This window comes from Mytilus galloprovincialis, chromosome 6 (assembly GCF_965363235.1).
Source record: "Mytilus galloprovincialis chromosome 6, xbMytGall1.hap1.1, whole genome shotgun sequence".
In the NCBI taxonomy this organism is placed as follows: Eukaryota; Metazoa; Mollusca; class Bivalvia; order Mytilida; family Mytilidae; genus Mytilus; species Mytilus galloprovincialis.
This window is the reverse complement of record NC_134843.1, coordinates 60315344-60338922: the sequence shown is the minus strand read 5'-3', so window position 1 is coordinate 60338922 and position 23579 is coordinate 60315344. Positions and strand designations below refer to the sequence as shown.

Sequence of the window (23579 nt, the reverse complement as noted above, 5' to 3'; positions counted from 1 at the left end):
ACGCCAACGGATGCGGGAGTTTCTCGCTTCATTGAAGACCCATTGTGGCCTTCGGCTGTTTTCTGCTCTATGGTCGGGTTGTTGTCGCTTGGAATTTGTATGAACTTTTCATGTTGATAGACATTTTTAAATAATCTGTTGTTTTTTTATTATTTCAGATGACAGAAAACGTTACAATTTAGGCATTAGATGAGTCATTTCATGAACTTATCAATGAAAACTCATCAGCTGTTTCAACTGCAGTCAACAGGACCGATGATCAAAATGTGTTTGTTTGCTGTTTTTGTGGGAAAAAATTAAAAACAAAAAGTGGCACAGACGTCATGAAATAGGTCACTCTGACACTGAGTAAATTAAAATATTTGTGTTCTATAAGAGTAGAAATTCAAGTTTTTGCTTATTATTTATTTGAATCTGAGACTCATATAAATAATAAGCCGTTGTCCGGTGAACGAACTTGTTTTCCAACGACCCACAAAACTCCTTTTGAACACTGAAGTTAAATTATCAATTATAATGTAATGCGATTATGATTTTTTTTATTTGACCAAACCGGGTTATGCATTTTGAAATCTATGACGAAACCGGGTTGTATACATTGTCGAAACCGGCCAGTTCCATTTCGACATGACCCATTTCTTTCGTTCCATACACAGAGATACAATTATAGAGATGCTCATAATAACTAAATTTGCAATCTCCGTGTCAATATCTATCTTCCCGTACCTTTCTTTCCGTACAATATGAACAATTTAACGAGAAATTAAACAATTTCGAGGCAAGGTTCACTCAATTCGTCATTTTGACATGCATTTTGACTTATTTCTCCGTTAATATAGAACGGTTGTAGAAAATATTGCATCTCACACTAGAAAATAGTTGTATATGTATATATATTCTTCGATATCATAAAAAAAATAAAATAATAAGGAGAAACCTACCTTTATTTTGTCTATTGGTGTTCCGTCATTGTGCCGGATGTTAGATACCATCGAGTCCGAGCAAATTTTGCCGGTGTGGTTTAGACACAGTGAACATCGGAATGAAAGATTTGAATGAACGTATTTTGGTAAAGAAGCTAGGTCATATTTTTATAAAGTTATGTAATATTTGCCGCTGATCATATGTTTAGAGATATCGTAATAACAGTATTTTACGAATACTGCATGTAGAAAAATTGCGGCATGTATGATAAGTTACAGTATATTGTGAAAAAAATAACGAGTTACATGTCAGCGTAATGCTATTTTTATATAGACGAATTGAATACAATTGTCATGTGATTAGTATTTTATATAATTACATAGAGTCCGTTCTTATTATTGTATTTTGGTTTTCAGGACTCTGATGTAGATTATTTAGTTTGTGCCAAATTCCTTATCTACTGGAGAACTCACTCCACAAGTGGTAAGCGCATAATTTGTAGTTTTTGTACTAGTTTATACCATAGAAATGATAGTTAGTCATGGATTATTTCCTCTGGCGATTTGCGCGTTTTTAGCAAATCAGTTGTAAAATTTTTATGTCGGTATTGAGACATAGTAAATACTATATAAAATAGTATTACGCTGATAAAATAGTATTACGCTGATATGTAACTCGTTATTCATTACTATATAAAGATACACTCACGTTGTTGTGCATTTTACATTAACTGACCCAAATCAATTGATTTATGCTTACAGATTTCGTTTGTAAACTTTAAATCTATCTATCTGACAAATTAAAACACTTAATATATAGAATGATTTGATTTAGATAACAGTTAACAAAGGTACCAGGATTATAATTTAGTACGCCAGACGCGCGTTTCGTCTACATAAGACTCATCAGTGACGCTCATATAGAAATATTCATAAAGAGCATTAAGGATACAAAATTCCAAAAAGTTGTGCCAAATACGGCTAATGTAATCTATGCCTAGGATAAGAAAATCCTTTGTATTTCGAAAAAGATTTGTGAACAGGAAATTAAAAAAAAAATGACCACATCATTCATATTCATGTCAACACCGAAGTTTTGACTACTGGACGGGTGATATCCTTGGGGACGAAACGTTCACCAGCAGCCGTTGTTGATTTTCTCTTGTTTAAACCTTTTTTCAAATTTGTTTTCACGCGAGATATATTGTACCACGCCCGATTAGAAAATGGCATTCGTCCGAAGTGACTTTCTGTAAATACTCTCATCAGGAACTCTTAAATCCAAATAATTTGAGCCATTCAGTTTTTATCAACCTAGAATGTTTATTTGTTTAGGAACTTAATATCTATTTTGTTAAGGAACTTAATATCTATTTATACAGAACGTATGTTGACATTTAGAAGTATTTTTGTGTTTAATGACGTGTGATTGCTGTCTCATTTTATTCATTTGATTTGAAAAGACTACACAATAGTTTGAATGAATACAAACAAGATTTAAATAGTAAAACAAATATTTACTTTTTAAATTTTTTTTTCCATCAGTGAGTTATCCATATAATCACATCCAATCACAAGCTTCAATAAATAAATTCACAATGAGTCTTTTTCCCGAGAAACTACAAACATAATTATATTATTTTTAGATTTCTGGATAGCAACAAGAGTTTTTGCCATGCTTAGATTCGTAACTGGTGTCATTGTAACGCCAGTGCTTCTGTGGTTCATTTGCAGAAGAACGGGGACTGGACGTTGCTCTCATGGTTTTATAGTGATTGGATGTTTTGTTACAGGTGATTTTATATGATTTTATATAAAAGTGAAAAGCATTTTAATTAGTTAACAAAGGTACAAGGATTATAATTCAATACGCCAGACGCGCGTTTCGTTACATAAGACTCACCAGTAACGCTCGGATCAAACTAGATATAAAGCCAAACATCATTCAATTTTTCTAATAGATTGGATTTGAGACCAAACTTTCAATCTCCCTTGCAGATTTATCGGTCCTTGAAAGAGAACAAGGACTGATAACTCTGCATAGGAGATTGCAAACGTTCGAGAGATATTCTTCCGCATGTGTTAACACACATTTTCTGTACGTGTGCATAGATATTTATAACGACAAAACATTTTCATATTATTAATTTATGTTCTAAAAAAATATTTTTTGGAGTATCCATTGAAAAAATGATTTTATTACAAGCGATAAGGAATGCTATTTTTACACTCGATAATGTCCGCGTATGTATCATGTTTATAGATCGGTTACAATCCCAAGACAAATGTTACGCAATGGAAATCTAGGCAACAGCAATACACCGGTATGCCCTTCCGGTCATCCGATGTAAAAAAAAAAGATACCTTCAAAATCGATTATATATTGCATAACAAAACCTGCAATCAGGGTTTTCCTTATATGAATTAAACGCAAATCAAGTGATGACGTAGATTTAAAATTACTAACATATTTTTTAAGGTAATCAGTTATGTATTGGGCTATTTATAAACATAAACATTATACTAGTAATTATAATGAATGAAAAGAGAGAACACGTATAATTTCACCAAATTTGTTTATCTTCAAAGTCTAGTTTAGAGATAGTGTAGTGCAAGTGCACGATGGATACTCATCTGTAATAATTCATTTTTCTAATAGTTTGGATTTGAGTACTCATTCATATTTTATTACAAAGTGTTCTCAAGATATTCTTCCGCATGTGTTAACACAAATATTTGGTATGCACGATTTTTTTTATTGATTTATATAGATATAGGAAGATGTGGTGTGAGTGCCAATGAATCAACCCTACATCCAAATAACAATTTTAAAAAAGTAAACCATTTAGGTCAATGTACGGCCTTCAACACGGAGGGTTGGCTCACACCGAACAACAAGCCATAAAGGGCCCCAAAATTACTAGTGTAAAACCATTCAAACGGGAAAACCAACGGTCTAATCTATATAAAAAACGAGAAACGAGAAACACGTTTAAATTACATAAACAAACGACAACTACTGTACATCAGATTCCTGACTTAGGACAGGTGCAAACATTTGCAGCGGGATTAAACGTTTTAATGGTACCAAACCTTTTTCCTTTTTCTGAAACAATAGCATAACATCACAACATAGAAAAACATACGATGAAATATATATATTAAATTGAGAATGGAAAAGGAGAATGTGTCAAAGAGTCAACAACCCGATTAAAGAGCAAATAACAGCCGAAGCCACACACGAGTCTTAAACGCAGCGAGAAAATCCCACACCCGAAGGTATTCCTCAGCTGGTCCCTAAATAAAAATGTGTACTAGTTCAGTGAAAATGGACGTCATTCAAAACTCCCAATCAAACAAATGATCTAAAATTAAAAAAAAAAAAACGTACAAGACTAACAAAGGTCAGAGGCTCTCAACTTTCGACAGGTGCAAACAAGAGACGGAGTTAAACATGTTTTGTGAGATTTCAACCCTCCCCCTACAACTCTAGCCAATGTAGAATAAAAAAAAATTAGCAATACGCACAGTAAAACTAGGTTTAAGAGAACTCTGACTTCGATGCAGAATAGGTAACAAAAGAATCTAAGCAAAATGACAATGAAAAATATATTAACTAAAGGACTACTAGCAGTTACTGACATGCCAGCTCTAGACCTTAATTACACTTATTGAAAGATTTTGTCTTCCTCATATGAAAATCAAGCACAAATCCTCCAGTTCAGTATCATATCATCATATATTGCTTATACTTTGACCTGACAAGTGTTGGATGAATCAAAAGAACGTTGTTTGAGAACAGTCTGGCACCTTCCCTTAACGTTCGTTTAAAACAAAATTTTTCCAAAACTGAGAAAAAACCCTCATCTTTTATACTTTGTTATTTTTTGACAAATGTGCTGCTATTGCCAAATATTTGAAACTTTGTGAATAAAATGAGAACTAGAAGATTTCTCGTTCTTATCTTTTATACATTGAAAAAGAAAAAAAAACTCTTTCCATCTTTTAGTCTTAATATAAGGTTTGTTTGTTATTGAAATAAAGTTGGTATTTTGACAGACCAGTTCGCAGAAAAAAAGATTTGTTTCACTTTTCGCAATTGAAGAAAAAATAAACTTCATCAATTCATACATTACTAGAGCAAAAGTTACTTTAGTTTAGGATAACGAAGTTCTTTTTATCTAGATTGACACAGTAAAAGTTTCACATTCTAAATTTTACGAACATCAGAAATGTGAATGTGGTAATTGAAAGTACCTCGTCGTACAACACAAAAGATACAATAATCAAATATGATTGAAAAAGTTATCATTGATAACATTTCATTTTTACATTTCGGCTGAGACATGTTTTTATTCATAAACGTTCTGTTATTCAGGTTATTATTGGTCCGTTATTAATTAAACGAAGATGTTTTTTTTCTGCATGCACGAAAATTTTAATTTGATAGAAAAAAAATGAACCATTCAAATTGCCTCAAAATAAAACAGTCAGTCCGCTTCTCAATAATTAAAAGTACTAGTGATATAAATCAGGTAAGAAGAATTTGATAACTTAAAACTGCATTCATAATTTAAATAACTTAAATACACATAACTGATACAGACTTTTTCTACTGGCACTTATACTTCTTAAATATATTACATTAATACAATTGAGAATGGACATGGGGAATGTGTCAAAAAGACAGCAACCCGACCAAAGAGCAGATAGCAGCCGAAGGCCACCAATGGGTCTTCCTTTAAATATTGTGAAAAATCAGTATGCATGGTAAACGAAGTATATGTACTTTATTGAAACCAATATTTCTAATATGCAATTAAAGTATCGAATTTACAAGCAAAATGTAGATTGTTTTGATATTTTTACTCACAGAGTAAGTATTGCAAGATAAACGAAAAATCTTTTATTAACCTCTACTTGATTAGTTTGGTGATATTGTAATAATCCTCTTTAAAACCTGTCCTCACAATATTATCAGATTATTACATTTTTCATATCAAATGTATTATCAGCCCAAGGTACAAAATCACCCCAACAGCCGAAGTCTCATAAGTTTCAATAATGGAGAAACATTAATATATTGATCCTTTTTCGTGGTTCTCACGTTAAGAAATTTTTATTTGGTTTTCTGTAAGTTATTATATAAAAGTTCAAAGAAAGACAAAATTTTAAAAGTTCTTGTCTATATTTCTTCTGCTGGGGTATATGGTAAAAAGGTAATTTTTCATATCAGACTGTTTATCTGACCTCGTTCATGATATTGGCCCTCAAGGCTGCTGCTCTTGTGCTGATATTATAACCTAGGGGCGATAAAGAGTCTGATATAAAAAAAAAAGCCATGTAATAATCTATTCATATCGGCCCGTTAAACACCATTTCGGTAACATATGGAATTCATGTAAATTCAATGCAAAAAATTATATGTTATTTGCTTTAAGCATACGATACGTCTAAATATGTTTACCGTGCGTAAACTTTGTGTTAAATTAAACCACTGTAAACGCCTAGAAAATAATCATATATTGTATTTACTTAGTTTACTTTCACTTCAAAACATTTTTTTTAAACAGTCCACCACTACAATAATGCAGCTTAATGTAATATCATCAAATTTGCTGTAAAAGGCAGGAGACGAATAATAGACGCCATGTACAATTTGATTGCTAATGCATATCTTCTACTTGTAGGCGAGTGACTTTAACCATAAAAATAAATTTTTAATGCACCTACCTAACACACGGCTAAATTATATATCATTTGAAAGCTACAAATCTGTACTATCTGTTTTGCCCGGTCGTAAAAAAATCGTACGGTGCAATTTCCGTCAAATCAAGATCAAAGGCCAAGGACGAATAAGTGCATATTTTCTAAGATTTCAGCCTGATTGCATAATATGACTTTTATATACGAAATTCACATATGCAAACAATTTAAACTTTTAGCAGAGAGATTAACAGTCATTATTCAAATGCATTTTTTAATATTTAAAGCGTGTTTTTGACAGATAGCACATGTTTCCTGAAATTCGAGTAAAAGTTAACAAAATGTGTGAAAACCCAAATTTTTCTTTCTGGTGCAAATACTAATCAATTAAAACTAAGTAAAACCCTGTAATGACTATCAAAGAAGTTTTTGACATCATAAAATCTCCTAAAATTATGCTTACTTCTAATCAAACAGCAAATCATAACAACTCATACAGTTGCCCAAAATACCGCCATCTGCGAAAAAACAGCTTTTAAGCATTTCTTCCTATTTAAACATTGTATGTGGTCAATATAAGATTTAATAAACAAATTCTTAAAAATCTGAAAAATTTAGAGTAGAAAAAATATGTGCGCGAATCATCTTATTGCTTGAAATAAAGGGGGTGAAACCAAGAGATTGCAATCTGCATTGTAACTACCAGACTGAAATAAACATTTCGGCTTTTCTAATTGTTTGATTTGTAACTTCATTATAAATATTGATGTAGTGAAAAGACCTTTTATTTATTTAATGTGAATAGAAAATTTAGACCAAAATAAATAGAAAATAAATTGATGAAAATTGAAATTTCCAAGAATTTTAAAAACTAGTAAACACATTATAAAACTTGACTACTTGATTGCTTAAATTGCGTTGTTCATTGTTTACATGCATTAATTCGTTAAATAAGAATAATTTTGAAGAAAAAATGTCCATTAATACGCAACGATTCTAGTTACAACTAGACTTCCTGAATAGCTTGAATGACTAGTTCATTTTTCATACGAGGATGACTTCATGCAAGAGTTTCTGATGACGACTGAAAAGAAGCTATCATTATCTTGAAACTTCACGTTCCATTATATAGATGATGTCATCTCACTGAATATCGCAAAATTTGTGACAATGTTGGACTCAAAAGATACAGTTTACTCTATCACGTATCTTGAAATCGATGATAAGGGTTGGTTGAGAACAAGTTTTACGACAAAAGAGATGAGCATAAAACAACCAATAAAAACACCCCTGACTACCAAATTATAAACTTTTCATTTCTATGTAACAACATTATAGCAAAGCCTGCATATCTATACTACTAAAGGAGAGACCGATATGAGCCTCAACTCCTCTGAAATAAAGGCAACTATAGTATACCGCTATTAAATAGTCATCAATCGATTTACTAGTAACTGAAATAAATCCGGGTCACAAAGCAAAAACTAGGAAAACGCATCAACTATAAGAGGAACACAACGATATAACAGAAACACAGAACTGCTACAAAAACAAACGCCAACATACGAAGAAACAGATTATTCGATACCAACTGCCATATGCCTGACTTGGTACAGGACATTTGAAGAAAAATGGTGGTTTAAGCATGTTTTAAACCAGAGTTCAAATGCAAAGTTGAAATCATCCCTTTGAAAATTTCATGGACGCCACTACGAGTTGGTTGCAATTATGAGATATCTGTTTCGCCAGATGACGACTGATAAGTTCCATCGACGTAACCAAATTGCCGTCATTTCTGCCGTGAATGTCACCAACCGAATAAGGCTTGGCACCGATTTAGGAAATACATGAGTCACAAGACGGGTAAAAGAGAGTCGTGACTACTAACACAAAGGTTCCTGGTTCGTTTCCGTTCCGTGATGAAAATTTCAGGGACTGAATTTTCGGCTCTTCCTTGACACCATTTGTGAGTATGGTCTTGAGGAAACGATGAAAGTCCGTTGGAAGGGGACGATAAATGGCTGACCCGTGTTAAGAGAGAGCCATATCTCTTGCACGTTAAACACACCTTTGTAGATTTCGAAAAAGAGCAGGCTAATGCCGCTACAAGGCAGCACTCGCATCCGCAAAGTGGAAAGCGATTAATTTAAGTTGCAAAACTTGTTTCCCAATCCACTATAAATAAATATGTTTAAACTAAGACGGGTGTCACCTGTGGAACATGATCTGCCTACCCTTCGGGAGCCCCTGAGTTCACTCAAAACATGTTTTGGGGGTTTGTGTTACTCAATCTGTAGTTTTATATGTTGTGTTTTGTATACTGTTGCTTGTCTTGTTCGTTTTTTGCCTGTCTTTGTCAGTTCGTTTTTAATTATGAGTTTGATGTCCCTTTGATATATTTCGTCACTATTCAAGTAGTAAAAGGTTTAAAAATTGTAGATCAGTGTAGCTAAATGTATCATGATAACGATTTGGTTCTATATATATATCATCGTGAGCAAATTAAGTTATTTTCGCGGATATTTGTCTTATTGCGTTTATATTCTTCACTTTACTTTGAGGTGATTTTTTGGCTGATTTTCATTACTGCAAGTTAATGTGTTTAAAGTAAAATAATACCAAAGGGAAAATCAACATCTCAAACCATGAATCAAATAAAGTTAATTAAAACCATGAACAAAATAAAATTAAAGTCCATGAGATGAACAACAGTCCAAAAAACACAGCATACCATGAAAACGAACACTCCTAAAACAGCGAATAATCTTATGAGGTCAGGAAGGGTATTTAACTTTTTCATTTTGTTATTTCACAACTGCTTATAGTGTTTTACATACACAATGACATGCATTTGTATTTTTAAAGCTTATGTAGAAAATACTCAAAGCATATTTTATTCAAATAATTAAAGCGATTAAACTTCTAAACACATTTAATATGACTTACTATAACACGATTTTAAACTAAATCAGAAGCAGCCGCATTTTATTTAGTTCGTTTACATCCCGCTTTAGACAACCAAGTGTTTCTAAACAAGGTTACTTATTTCAATGTTGCCTACGATTTAGTCGCAAAGTAATGTTTGCATTTAAACAAGATTACAAAAAGTAAAACAGTTTGACTTCGTAAAAAACATATTTTAACCTCAATTACCTCGCATATATTCTTTTCTTACTTTAAATACCCCTTCTTTTATTATGGAAAACCATTCTCCTCCCTGATATTCACAATTAGCGATGTGCTCTTTTAACATAGATTAACAAAATGATCGCTATTTGCAGATGGCATATTTTTGGGCAACTGCAAACACTTCAATAGAAGGCTGTTGCATGAACAATAATAATTGCATCTTAAAATTACAAAACAAATATTCCTTGACCTAAAACATATACATTTATCTACTTTTTTTGCATTCAAATATCGATTCCCCAAGATCTATTTTGCTTTTTGAATAATGTTTCATTTTTTTGAGGATTTGTGATAAATTTCAATTTTCGGGAAATTTTGCGCATCGAATCTCGAATTTTTTGTTTGATTTGGAAACTATGTATCATGTTCCATAAAGTTCATATGATCTTCTGGAAAAATTTTATGGTACAAGAATTAGAAAATGGCGTTTTATTTAGTAATCGCAAAAATTGGAATTTTTGTTCATGACCTTTGACCTTGATTTAACAAAAATTGCACCATACGATTTTTTTACGACCGGGCAAAACAGAAAGTACAGATTAACAGCTTTCGAATAATATATAATACAGCCGTGTGTTAGGTGGGTGCATTAAAGTCGTTAACTAAGCGTCTTTTTGAAATAAGTCACTCGCCTATTGTGATATTTTGTTTGAAGAAACGGTCCTGATGATGATAGGTCTCTTTTTTGGTCAGTTTATTCTGTGGTCATCACATTTGTTTTGTTCAGTTGATCATTTGTTGTACTGCATTTTTTACTCAACCTTTGACTCTTTAGGCAATGATTTGTACTAGTCCTATCATATAAGACTCAGATCACCAATGGTAGAACAAAGGAATTGGGATGTCAAATAGTTCTTATCATCACAATTTTATAAAATTGACTTTATCGAATTGACCAGTAATCTCTGAATGGGGCATAACAATTTATAGTTGAAAATGAAAGTGAGGGTAGAGATTAGAGGGAGGCAGGACATTTTGCGGGACGTCGGTATCGGGTGGTTTTAAGCTCGGGATTTCGGGATTGATCCTTACAGGATCCGGGAATATATTTTTCTATTTCTGGATTTCGGGATATGAATTTCTTTAAATTCTGCATCTCGGGATTTCATTGTTTTAAGCCCGGGATTTCGGGATCAGGACCCCTCCGACCACCTCTCAAATAATCTTTAGTCGATCTTAGTCATTTACACAAGATTCATATCCTACCATTGGCATGTTAATAAGGCTCTCAAAAAGAAAGAGCACTGATGAATTGTCCTAGAAGCATATTTTATTAGACTAATAACTTTTCCCAAAAGATGCTTTGTAGCAAAGAAGAAGAATAATTGTGGTCTGAGGCCAGAAACACGAAACTAATTGAATTTAACAGAAAGGAAACAAATATCGGACTTTGGAAAAAGGGAGAAGGCTTTTGATACCTTTCATGAAATTCTCCATACATATGTACTATACTATTATCTTTTACAAAAAATCATCCCACAACAGTTCACAAGCTGTATATGCCCGCTTGTGAAATATCTTATGGTCTTGGTGGATAGATGCGCCTCATTGTCAATCAGAGTATAACAACCTCTACTTAAAAAATATATTCCTGCAAAACCTTACAATTGTATCAAATTTTCACATGTCCTGGGCAGTTATGTTAGCATTCTAACCCGAGCCTGAGCGTACCTTAAGGATAAAAACATATTTTGTCAATGTGTTTAATTGAACAGACTTTTAACGATCTGAACTAGGTTTACATTTGATTTAAAAAAAAATATTCTGATGAAGCAGATGAAAATAAAAAATATTCTGAATGCAGATTTCCCCAATACCTTATAGTGTTAAATTTTGAAAACAAATAATTTGATTGATTGATTAAAAAAATTAAAACCCATTTCCAATTGACAATCGGTATTAATATGTTAAATTGGTCATAATTGCGTTTTATAACTTCGAAATCGACATTATATATATATATATATAAACAAAAAGTGCCAGTACAAAAAGTCACAAATAAATTGCTGACAGTTGTTGAAAAATATAAGAGAAAGATCTTGAAATATAATATATTCTTTTTATTTCATATATTCATTTTACAGTTTAGGGAAATGTTCATTAGCCTTGAGATAGAAAAAATATTAAATTTAAATGATCGTTAAAGTCATGATAAACGAGTGAACGGTGAAGAATAATGTTATTCCATATTCTTGGACCGTCCAATGCATACAAACATCATAAACATAGTCTTCTGTGCACGATTTTATAATTTTTTTCGCATAAACTACGTATAATCGTCATTTTTTTTCAATCTGTCAGTGTTGTGAAAATATGGTAGGTAATTAAAGTTCGTGTTTTGAAGCCAAAGTTTAACGATTGTCACCTGTTTGTCAACAATCTACAAAAAAGCATGGATGTTGAGCACGTGTTTAACATTCACAATCAGATAATAGTTTATTTTAAGGACATACATGCGTATTGCGATCACCGGAATTTTACGAGATGGGTCTTGTTGAGGTCACTTTGCATACGGACAATATGTCGGGGAATTGCTTCCTGTAAGGAAGCAATTAAAATAAAGTAAACTTCTCCTAAATATGAACAAACTAAGAATTTTCTTCAGGAAAAAGTATATGTACATAAGTTTTATAATGAAAACTATCCATTGAGATATAAAGAACATATGCATTATTTTTTTAATTTGAGGTTTCTTATGACTTTAACCAAAACAAGTGGCTGTCACAACGACAGCAAACCGGATTTATTAACATTTATTTGTGTCCTGCCAATATCACAAGAACCATAACTGATGAACGGTGAAAGTGAAAATCGTCAATATCAAATTTGACATCCATTTTGTCATCAGTATCAACATATTAAAATTTCAGAAGCTTAGGTTGAATGGTTCATGAGTAAATGCAACAACATGAAAGGAAACGCCATTTTTGATATTTCAAGAACCATAATTGATGAACGGTAAAAGTCAAAATCGACATTATTGAAGTTGACCTCCATTTTGTCATCAGTAACAACATATTAAAATTTGAAAAGCTTTGGTTGAACAGTTCATGAGTAAATGCACGGACACGACTGGAAAAGTCATTTTTCAAGTTTTCAAGAACCATAACTCCTGAACGGTAAAAGTCAAAATCGTCATTATTGAACTTGACCTCCATTTTGTCATCAGTAACAACATATTGAAATTTGGTAAGCTTTGGTTGAACAGTTCATGCGTAAATGAACGGACACGACTGGAAATGCCATTTTTCAATCTTTCAAGAACCATAACTCCTGAACGGTAAAAGTCAAAATGATCATTATTGAACTTGACCTTCATTTTGTTGTCAGTAACAACATATTAAAATTTTAAAAGCTTTGGTTGAACGGTTCATAAGTAAATGGACGGACAACATTTGGTTGCCGCCCGCCCGACTGCCCGCTGTACATCCCCAAATCAATAACCGAAATTTTTGTCTCAAAAATCCGGTTAAAAATGATATATTTCTTCGCACTATGAAACCATATATTATAAAGTACCAAGCCAGTTTGACATTTTTTTTTCTTAACAATTATTTGATTATTATTGAAATTCAATAATTAATAATTACAAAGCTGCTTTAAATGTAATAGTTCAAGAAAAATATTTTTTTAATAAGTGTTTTTGTGACTTTCTGTCCTACATTCCCGGTAGAGAAATACGTACTACGGCAGAAAAACCTGACAATCCTTCGACAACCCTGCCCTCGGTTTATACAAACAAGTATTTGCAAATAAGAATATTTTATACGTTCTTATACTAAATTTGTGATTCGAATTATTGTTTTGTACCATATAAGTGTATGATATATATGCATGATTTAGTAACTAATCAATATTCTAACCAATGGTCGTTACGGATACTTCCTAAAGCAGAAATCTTTATATAATATTTATATTCTAATTCGTCACCTCAAACGCATATAAAGTATTTATAAAATAAAAACAAACACTTGTTACATAGGAATAGCTCGCCAGCATGTGCAGCTTACTGTTAAATTTTATTAAAACAAAATATTGAGTCCCGATGTCATGATATCGGCAACACCGCTGCGTAGTACACGACAGCCTACAAAATAGAAAAACAAAATCAGAAACCTTATATACATATAAATATTAATAATGTCCTACTGATAGTAGAAATATCTATCTATCTATGCGTGAAAACATTTCAAATATACAAGCATCTTAATCCGGGTGTGGTGGTGGGGGGGGGGGGGGGCGGGGGGTCTTTACCTAGACTAAGCTGCCTTACTGAACGGTATACGAGCTTCGAATGACCATATATCTTAAATCACTTAAACAAGACAACTATTCGCGCTTTAAAAATCCCGTGCTATTTACATAAGAAATATCATACTCAATATATTTACGCAATGCGACAAATATTGACCAATCCGAAATATCATATATTTAAAAACACAAACCTGTTTATCCAATATAAACACCAATAGATGACCACTATGCGGACACACAATCACGTGTGATTGTTTACATAATAGAAAACACGTGTATGCTCAACTTTAATAAATACATTTATATTCTAATTCGTCACCTCAAACGCATATAAAGTATTTATAAAATAAAAACAAACACTTGTTACATAGGAATAGCTCGCCAGCATGTGCAGCTATTTTCGACAAAACAAAGAAAGGCGCAAATGTGTGTTTTTTAAATTCCTAAATTTTTAGTAACTGTCAGACGTTCACTGATGTTCTCTTTGACATATCCGTCCTTAGCCCGGTCTGATTTCCAGCGACCATGTTTTTTGAAGATTCGATCTTCCACATGCGCGTTTGCAGCAGCAGTGGCGCCTCCGGACCTCAAACTATGTAAACCAAAATACTTTTTGTCTAATCCAATAGATGTTAAAGTAGATAACAGAATTTCTCTTGCAGTAGTATAAGAAAGCTTCCCATTTCTTAATTTGTAACCATTTACAGATTTACAAAAAGATAAAGGACGAAAAATCAAATCATTACTGTCCGACTTGATGTTTGCTAAATCTAAATATTTCATCAACATTTTAACGGGACATGTAATTTTGTCCGTTTTTGAAATGAGTACATCTCTACCCTCACGGTAAATATCAGTTTTACTACTCTCTATCAGTAAAACGATGTACGAATCATGAAAAACAATATTATTTCTTGTCAGATTTGCTAATTCTGAATACCTCAAAAATCCAGCAAAACTTATAAGGCACATACATGCTATTCTAACATCTTTAAGATTAGATTTATCGTTACCATAAAGCATAACAATTTGATACAAAATTTCTGGTGTTATAGGTTCTTTCTTAACCACAATGTGTCCAACAGATCTCAAAGATCCTTCCTTCACAGAAATAACCAAATCCGATTTACACGGATTCTCAACTCCGGCTAATCTATGAGCCCAACTTATAGCATAAAAAGCTTCATTTATGCTGCTAGTAGATTTACCAATGTTAGTCAAATAAACTAAATACGATGCGACAGAAATAACTGAAGCAGGTAACGTGTTTGAAATATTAATAGATAAACACCACTTACAAAAAGCGTTGAAAACATATCTATACTGTCGTTGAGTGTTGACTGCTCTAGATGACAAACAAAAGGAAGGTATCTGGTCTACAAGGAGTTGCATGGATGGAGATTGCGACTGACGAAAAGAACCAATATCAATCCATCTTCTTGTTTTGAAAACATCTGAAAAATGTGTTACCCAATAAAGGAAAATTAAACAAGTATTCATATAAATTATTATAATAAAATGCATATGACATTAAACAATCAATCGTGCCTACTACAATATCATACTACAACATATGATACTAGGGCCATGTCGCTAAAAATCCTTCATCTTTTACATTCTCAACTGAGTAATATGTACAACGTAAAATCTCATTCACCATGCCTCTGCAATACCGAAATTGATATCAGGACCATGTGAAACATCACAGACTAGCGTCTAGTCTAACTGCGAGAACAGTTGATAAAAAATTTTCAGTTCCAAAGATACACTTCGGACTACTTCCTTTTGAATAAATTCTATTCGCTTCTTTAAATTCTAGCACATCTTTAACATAAGCTTTGTAAGTCAAGTTTTTATTAAAAATATATGACCAGAATGGCGCAGACACCCATCGTGGGACAATCAAAGACCCTTTAGCATTACAGTAAATCAGATGTTTAATTGTGCGTATATCTGAATAAATAGGGGGGACAAGCCAATTATTTTCTCCATGCCAATTTTGTGTAAACGCATCTACAGCTTCTGCGGTCGGATTCCAGAAAAGTGAGTTAAACCTTTTTGTCTTGTTATTCATCACGCTAGCAAACCTGTCAACAGTAAAAGGTCCCCATAAACTTTCTAAAAATTCAAAAAATTCATTTGAAATTTGCCAATTCTCATGATCACTCATTTTACTAATGTAATCTGCCTTTGAATTCAATGTGCGGGGAATCCATTGTAATTCAATGAATATATTGTGCTCTTTACAAATACAAAATATAGAATAGGCAAGATTTTGTAAATCTTCCTTCATGCTTCCAGCTTGTACTATACGTACACAGTTTTGGTTATCAGTAAACCATTTTAAACTTTTGCCCATGAATAGAGTACTAAACGACAATAGGGCCTGTTCGATTGCTCTCATCTCTCTCCAGGTGGAGCTTTTACATCTTTCTAATTCGTTCCACATTTTGTGAAAAATCTTATTTTCTAATTCTACAGTATAAGCCCCACAGGCTACATTACTAGCATCTGAAAAAATTACGATCGAAGAAGGGCTGTACATAGCCAATTTCTTTTTATTCAAAGTAAGCACATTAGATTTCCAGAACTTAAGCTCATTCAAAATCTCAGCTGGATAAACTATTAGTAATAATTTATCCCAGCTCAATCTTTGCACAATGCACAAGTAACAATATCTTGTCATCAATCTAGTCAAATTTCCGAACACTGGTGATAAAGAAATAATCTTACCAGTCACTTGAGCTAATTGCCTAGCAGAGAAAAACAAAAATCTGTCTAAAATTTCATCTATAGACTGTAACAAATCATTTAATCTTCTTTCGGGAATAGAAATGCAGAATTGAGCAGAATCCCAAGTGATTCCTAACCATTCTAACTTTTGGGTAGGTTCAAAAACAGATTTTTCTATATTGACTAAAAAACCAGCCTCTTTTAGTGATTTTTTGACAAAATCGGAATCTTTCCGACATAATTCGTTATCCGAAGCCATTCCGAAACCATCATCTAAATACAAAACAATATCAATCGAATTTTGTCTCCAATATTTGACCATAGATCTCAAACATTTAGTAAACAAGTAAGGGCTAGAAGCTAGACCAAAAACTAAAACTGAAAAACAGTAATACTTGTCATTCCAGGAAAAACCAAGAAACGTTTGTTGCTGAGGACAAATGTCGTAATGATGATAACCAGACTTTAAATCAAACTTAAACAGATAAGAACCTCTTTTGAAAAATTGAATAGCTGTTTTCCAGTCTTCAAATTTAAATCTCTCTTTTTTGACGGATTTATTTAAAATTGAAAGATCCAATATTAACCTCTTCTTTCCGGACTTATTGGTGGCTACTGATAAAGGATTAACAATATAAGGCGTAAAGGGAACTTCATAAGCACATCCAGAATCAACTAATTCTAAAACGGCTTTATCCACAAATTCTGAGTTAGAAACAGCAGATTTATTGTTTTTCATGTGCATACTAGGGGGAGGCACTAAAAATGGGATTACATAACCGTTTTTAATTGTATCTAATACAAAATCACTAGCTCCAATCTTAACCCAAAAATCGTAATGTTTTGCAAGCCTGCCTTTAACACCTTTAAAGTTATGACTAGCAGAAAAATCTAATTTTTCAAGAAATTGAACTTGTGACATAAATTCGTCAAGTTCGTCGTTATTGCATTCATAGCTAGAAGATAACAAACTTATATCTAGATACTTATCATTAACAGTAACTGTATCATTGCTGTTTGGATGGCTGGTAACTGGGTGCAGAAGCTGTGGCTGACTTGAAGTTGAGTGGGCAGTTTCTTCTCCAGTGACCATACTGCTTGCAGTAGTGACAGATGTCCATGGGGCACGGCTCACGCCGTGCAGTGCTGGTACGAAAGGGCTGTTGATAGCGACTGAAATCGTAAGCTGGAGGAGGAGCAGTGGCAGTAGCGATACTTCCAACTGCTGGAGTAGGTCTAGTTGTATACGGCTGAGGGCGGGTCTTTTTCTCCTTAATAGTTTTAAGGGCTCTAGTCTCGGCCTGGCGAATCTTTTTCTCGTCCTCATCATTTTCCGCGATATCGTTACTTTCATATTCTCTAACCGTAACCCATCCCCCAGTGGAGTTATCAGCGATCCTGATGAGTTTGTTCCTTTCTTTAAGTTTACCCACCAAATCACCAGTAATAGAAGAAAGGGGGGAAGCAACAGATACAAGATCCTTGTGGATTTTGTTAAGACCATCCATAATGTTCTCATTAAAACGAAACTGAATCCGATTCCCTTCTGATTTGAACTTAATATTAGCCTCATCTCTGTATTTCTTGGATAAATTGTCTTGTTCTGACAGAATGTCGGACTTTAGATCAACAAGTTTCTTATCCAAATAGTCTTTAAAAAGCCCAAAAGTGTCTACTAAGTCACGGTTTTGTTGATTAGCTTGTGAATTGAAAGCGTTAAGACGTTCGGGCTGACCATGTAAGGGGTCCCTTAACAAATCTTCTTCATTCAGATCGAGTACTGGTTCGGACATATCTTTACCTAGACTAAGCTGCCTTACTGAACGGTATACGAGCTTCGAATGACCATATATCTTAAATCACTTAAACAAGACAACTATTCGCGCTTTAAAAATCCCGTGCTATTTACATAAGAAATATCATACTCAATATATTTACGCAATGCGACAAATATTGACCAATCCGAAATATCATATATTTAAAAACACAAACCTGTTTATCCAATATAAACACCAATAGATGACCACTATGCGGACACACAATCACGTGTGATTGTTTACATAATAGAAAACACGTGTATGCTCAACTTTAATAAATACATATATTATCAACTCAATTTTAGTTCCCAATAGTAGCGGATCCAGAATTTGTCATAAGTGGGAACCACTAACTGGCTTAGAGGGGGCCCACTTATTCGAATTACAATTAGAATACATGTATATCTATTTTGCATAGTATCGTTGAAAACGAAAGTAACATTTATGTAAACATGCATTTATTTGATTCTATTTCAATAGTGAACAGTTTTGTCAATGTCTTTATGAACTAGAAATAATTTACAAAGTTAATGCAATTAGCCTACTTACAATTATTGATGATTTGTTAAAACGACTTGAAACTAGCCGACCTTACTTTTAAATTATGTCAATAAATACCATAAATGTCATATGCAGTCCGGGACAACAACAATTTTTCGGAAAGGAATAATCTTTCCTATTAAAGTTAACTAGATAAAAGAGGTAAACACTTACAGGTTACTCGTCTTATTCTATATAAAAATTTGAATCCTGTTTTGAATACAATATGTTCATGTATATTTTGTATGTTATAATGCTTGCCTCCCATGGACGGAGAAAACAACGATAATTATAATTTCTGGGTATTTTAAATTCCAAGTAAACTGACAGACTTTAAAAACGCAACACATTTTGAAGAACTTTTTAAAAGTCATTATTGATACTTATATAACGACTATTCAGGCTTACCATACTTTCTGTTTAGAAAAAAAAAAATTATTTCACTTAACTGAGGTAATAAACATAGCAGATTCTTTAGGTTGCTCGAATTTCTGAGCAATATTCTGAAAATATCATTCAAACCGATCGTTGTTGGTTGATAACATAAATGGTCGTATTTCATTGTAAGAGTGTCCCGTGTTTAAGGATAAGGGTGTAAATGAGTACGCTTTAGAAGCGAAGCTCATGCTAGAGGTAACAAGTAACAGGTAAGAATTCAATATTAATTCTGCAAGACTTATTTAATTGATTATTTAATATTCATCTCGTTGATTTACTCCGAAATTAGATATTTTCCCCCGAAATAACTGATGTCATAGCACAAGAAAAAAAGTCCCAATTTAAGATGAATATTAAGACTAGAGGTAATTGCAAAAATAGGTATTGCGACAGCTTATATTATCACATAAAAACAATAGCAATATAAAAGTATGTAATTATTTTACTAACTTCTTGTACAACGGAACTTAAACATGGATGATTAAAATTTAGACTCTTTTTTTTGTTTTGCAAAATAACGTATGGCCAACTACAGAAATTTTCATTAAGGAAAATTGTTTTTGGTGTATGAATATCTCAATTTTTAAAATTGGTACGTGAACACGTGGCTTTCATTTTCATGATTTCACCCTTTTAAACGAGTTGCTATTATTCACATTATCAAAGTACAGATACATGGCCGGCTGCAGTTACAATGATAGAACAACACTCACCCTACTATCTGTTATGGTAATATTTATATCAGCCAATGAAATGTCAGCCGTGAAATATCCGAAAGTTTTTATCATGACGAGAAATCCAGAGGATATTGAAAGAACTTTAAATAAAACTGTGAAATGAAGCATCAATCCTTGATGGCAAAGTGGTGACACAAGATCTGTATTTGAAATAGATTGTTATCTAACAATTTCACATCTTAGAATGAATACACTCGATAAACTTGAGGTTGCTTAATTCATATTAGGCGCCATGCAAAAACAATAGAATTAAATCTCATAAATCACCGACAAACTGACAACGCCATGAACCCCCCTCCGCCGACAAAAAGACAAACAACAGTTAACACCCCTTTATGTTATCCACTATATCATTTAATTGTTTTAGTTATTGAAATGAAAAAGTGATGGTAAAGGTTAAGAATGTTTTGGAATTTTTGTCAGATTTTCGGAATCCTCTGGTTTTATCCATTTGAATGCCTAAAAAATTTGCCCATTGTATAATTATAAGCCATTTATAAAAGTGTTATAAAATCCTTGTTACTTTTTAACAGTTTCTGAGCACTTAAACTTGTCAATGATAAAGCTATGAAAAATCAAGAGAGAACATTTTCCCGCCATAATTTCAATGGCTAATATCTTTAAAACAAGCACATTGACCTATTTATTTTTTTGCTCTTTTGGTTCGTTCAACTATCCCCTATCAATTTATACTAGTGTTATGAAAAGCTTTTTATTTTGAAACTGAGTAGCAAGCATCCTTAATTTATATAAGGTGCCGTGCAAATAAAAATGAATCTAAAAAATCAACGACAAACTGACAATGTCAGCATTTCGGTGTTGACATGAATATCAATTATGTGGTCATTTTTATAAATTTCCTGTTTACAAAACTTTGAATTTTTCGAAAAACTAAGGATTTTCTTATAGATTACCTTAGCCGCATTTGGCACAACTTTTTGGAATTTTGGATCCTCAATGATCTTCAACTTTGTACTTGTTTGGGTTTTACATTATTTTGATATGAGCGTCACTGATGAGTCTTATGTAGACGAAACGCGCGTCTGGCGTACTAAATAAGAATCCGGGTACCTTTGATAACTATAATCATAAAAAAAACAGTTAAAAATAACAAAAAATACAAACAAACATTAAACATGGTAAACTCTCTTTTATGTTATCCACACTGTCATTTAACTGTTTGTAAGTTATTGCAATATATAAGGTAAAGTTGAAGCCATTCCTCTTAACGCTTTCGTACAGCAAACTGATTTTTGTGATATCAATGATATCAAAATATGTTTTATAGCATTTTATAATATCTTTCATTTAAATCATAAGCCTGGTACCTTTGTTAAGTTATTACACAACTGGATCGATGTGAGTGCTGGTGGACGTTTCGTACCCGAGGGTATCACCAGCCCAGTAGTCAGCGATGCATATTTGTCATGTGATGTTATCTGTCTCTTTGAAATAAACGTGCTATGGAAATAGATGTGTTTTTGTTGCTCTTAAGCAAATATAGTGTAACGTGTTCGCAAACCGGTGAGAACCTTTCTAACCAACCAAACCAACCACCAGACCAGACAGACACCAACAACGAACCAAAAGAATTTAACAGGAAATACGAAGGCTCAGAATACATGAAATAATTACTAATACTGCTACTGTATACTGCATATCACACAAATATAGTTTCTAGGTCGGCGCCAAGTCTTTTATGTGTGTGTGTGTGTGTGTAAGTCGGATGGATTTTTATATTGTAATGTAATCAAGTATCAGCTCAGTCTTTAGTTTGATGTTCTGAATGGAAACACAAAATAGTTTCAAGTGTATAATAACTTTTATTCACCAGACAATAATATTAAAAACAACTGGATCGTGAAATAACAGCAATAAATCTCTTAAAACAACAATCAACAATTAATAATAGTCCGTATAGATTAGACGGATATAAGATAATACTCTAAAATAGCTACCCCAAAAATCAACATTCAGGAAACACAGATAATATCAGCAACTCTCCATATAAATAAATGTAAAATACTACACAAATAAATAAATCTCAAATTCCGTAACCCTCTTTCTATATCATGAAAATATATTAACCACAACACTGAGTATTTAAAACAGACGGATACTTTTGCCGACTTTACGCACCTTTCACCTATTCAAAGTTGAAATTCATTATCAAACTTTATTCTCAAAACTTATAATATTTAGAAAACAAGAAAACTATTACATTTCTGCCTCCGTTAAAAACTGGAAACCGGAACAATTAAATGAACTGCATAAATAATTATATTGCATATATATTGCAACATCCTGGAACTTAAACTGCTGCTTTAGAAAAACTGTACCTTGAAATTTATGAGACACGTAAATAAAGCTGCTAGCCGGCGGTAGGGACAAGCTGGAACTCACGTAAAATACTATGAATCTTACGCTAGTGTTGTTGTTTCGCGTGGGAGAAATTCCATATATGGATGAAATCAATGACCTAATAAGGAAACTTCCTTATAAGGTTCATATCTTTGCACTTAATGTCTGATGAAATGACGTCAATACAGCCCTATTACCGTGAAAAGGTGCGCAACGTCGGTGCAAAAATAGTTCGTAAGAAGCTATTACAATATTTAGAATAAAACTCTATTCTTCATAAACCTTACATAAAATACTCTTACATTTATCTCTATTTTGAAAAACATACAAAAATATAACTAAAACATGTCCCGAACAGTCTACAAATTATACGATTTCTATTGTCACTATATTTATAATAATACTCGTGACTTCCGGTAAAAGCGAAAGTGAAAGTAACGTAAAATTAATCAAAAGCTGCCGGTAAGAAAACACACATTTTCTATCATTCTGGAACATACAATATTAAAACGATTAAACCATGAATAGGTAATAATGAAATAAAAAACACACATTTACTGCTTTAATAAAATAATACAAAGTAGGGTTGGAAGAACTATAGCCAAAACTATGTAGACAATATCAATAAAAATTTAGGCACTGTTATCTGTCAAAAACGTCACAATAGCTTTAGCGGCATGGGGAGGCAAGTATTTGTCCCCATGTACGTAATATCAGCACTTCGGTGTTGATATGAATATCAATAATATGGTCATTTTTTTAAAATTATTTATTGTTTTCAAAAGTATGAATTATTCGAAATACTGAGGATTTTCTTATCCCAGGTATAGATAACCTTAGCCGTATCTGGTACAACTTTTTAAAATTTTTGGTTCTCAATG

General features: G+C 32.8%; 3 protein-coding genes across 3 annotated transcripts in view; 1 reads left to right on the top strand and 2 right to left on the bottom strand.

Annotated features, from left to right (window-relative positions):
- The window catches only part of LOC143080022 (ficolin-1-like), a 347809-nt gene that overhangs the window by 270765 nt on the left and 53465 nt on the right, over positions 1-23579 (top strand). The gene's annotated exons all lie outside the window — the stretch shown is intronic.
- On the bottom strand, positions 14067-15596 carry LOC143080017 (integrase/recombinase xerD homolog). Its single transcript, XM_076255658.1, has one exon. It carries the CDS (start codon positions 15594-15596, stop codon positions 14508-14510), a length of 1089 nt encoding a protein of 362 aa, XP_076111773.1. The 3' UTR covers positions 14067-14507.
- LOC143080016 (uncharacterized) lies at positions 15775-18489 on the bottom strand. Its single transcript, XM_076255657.1, has one exon. It carries the CDS (start codon positions 18376-18378, stop codon positions 15775-15777), a length of 2604 nt encoding a protein of 867 aa, XP_076111772.1. The 5' UTR covers positions 18379-18489.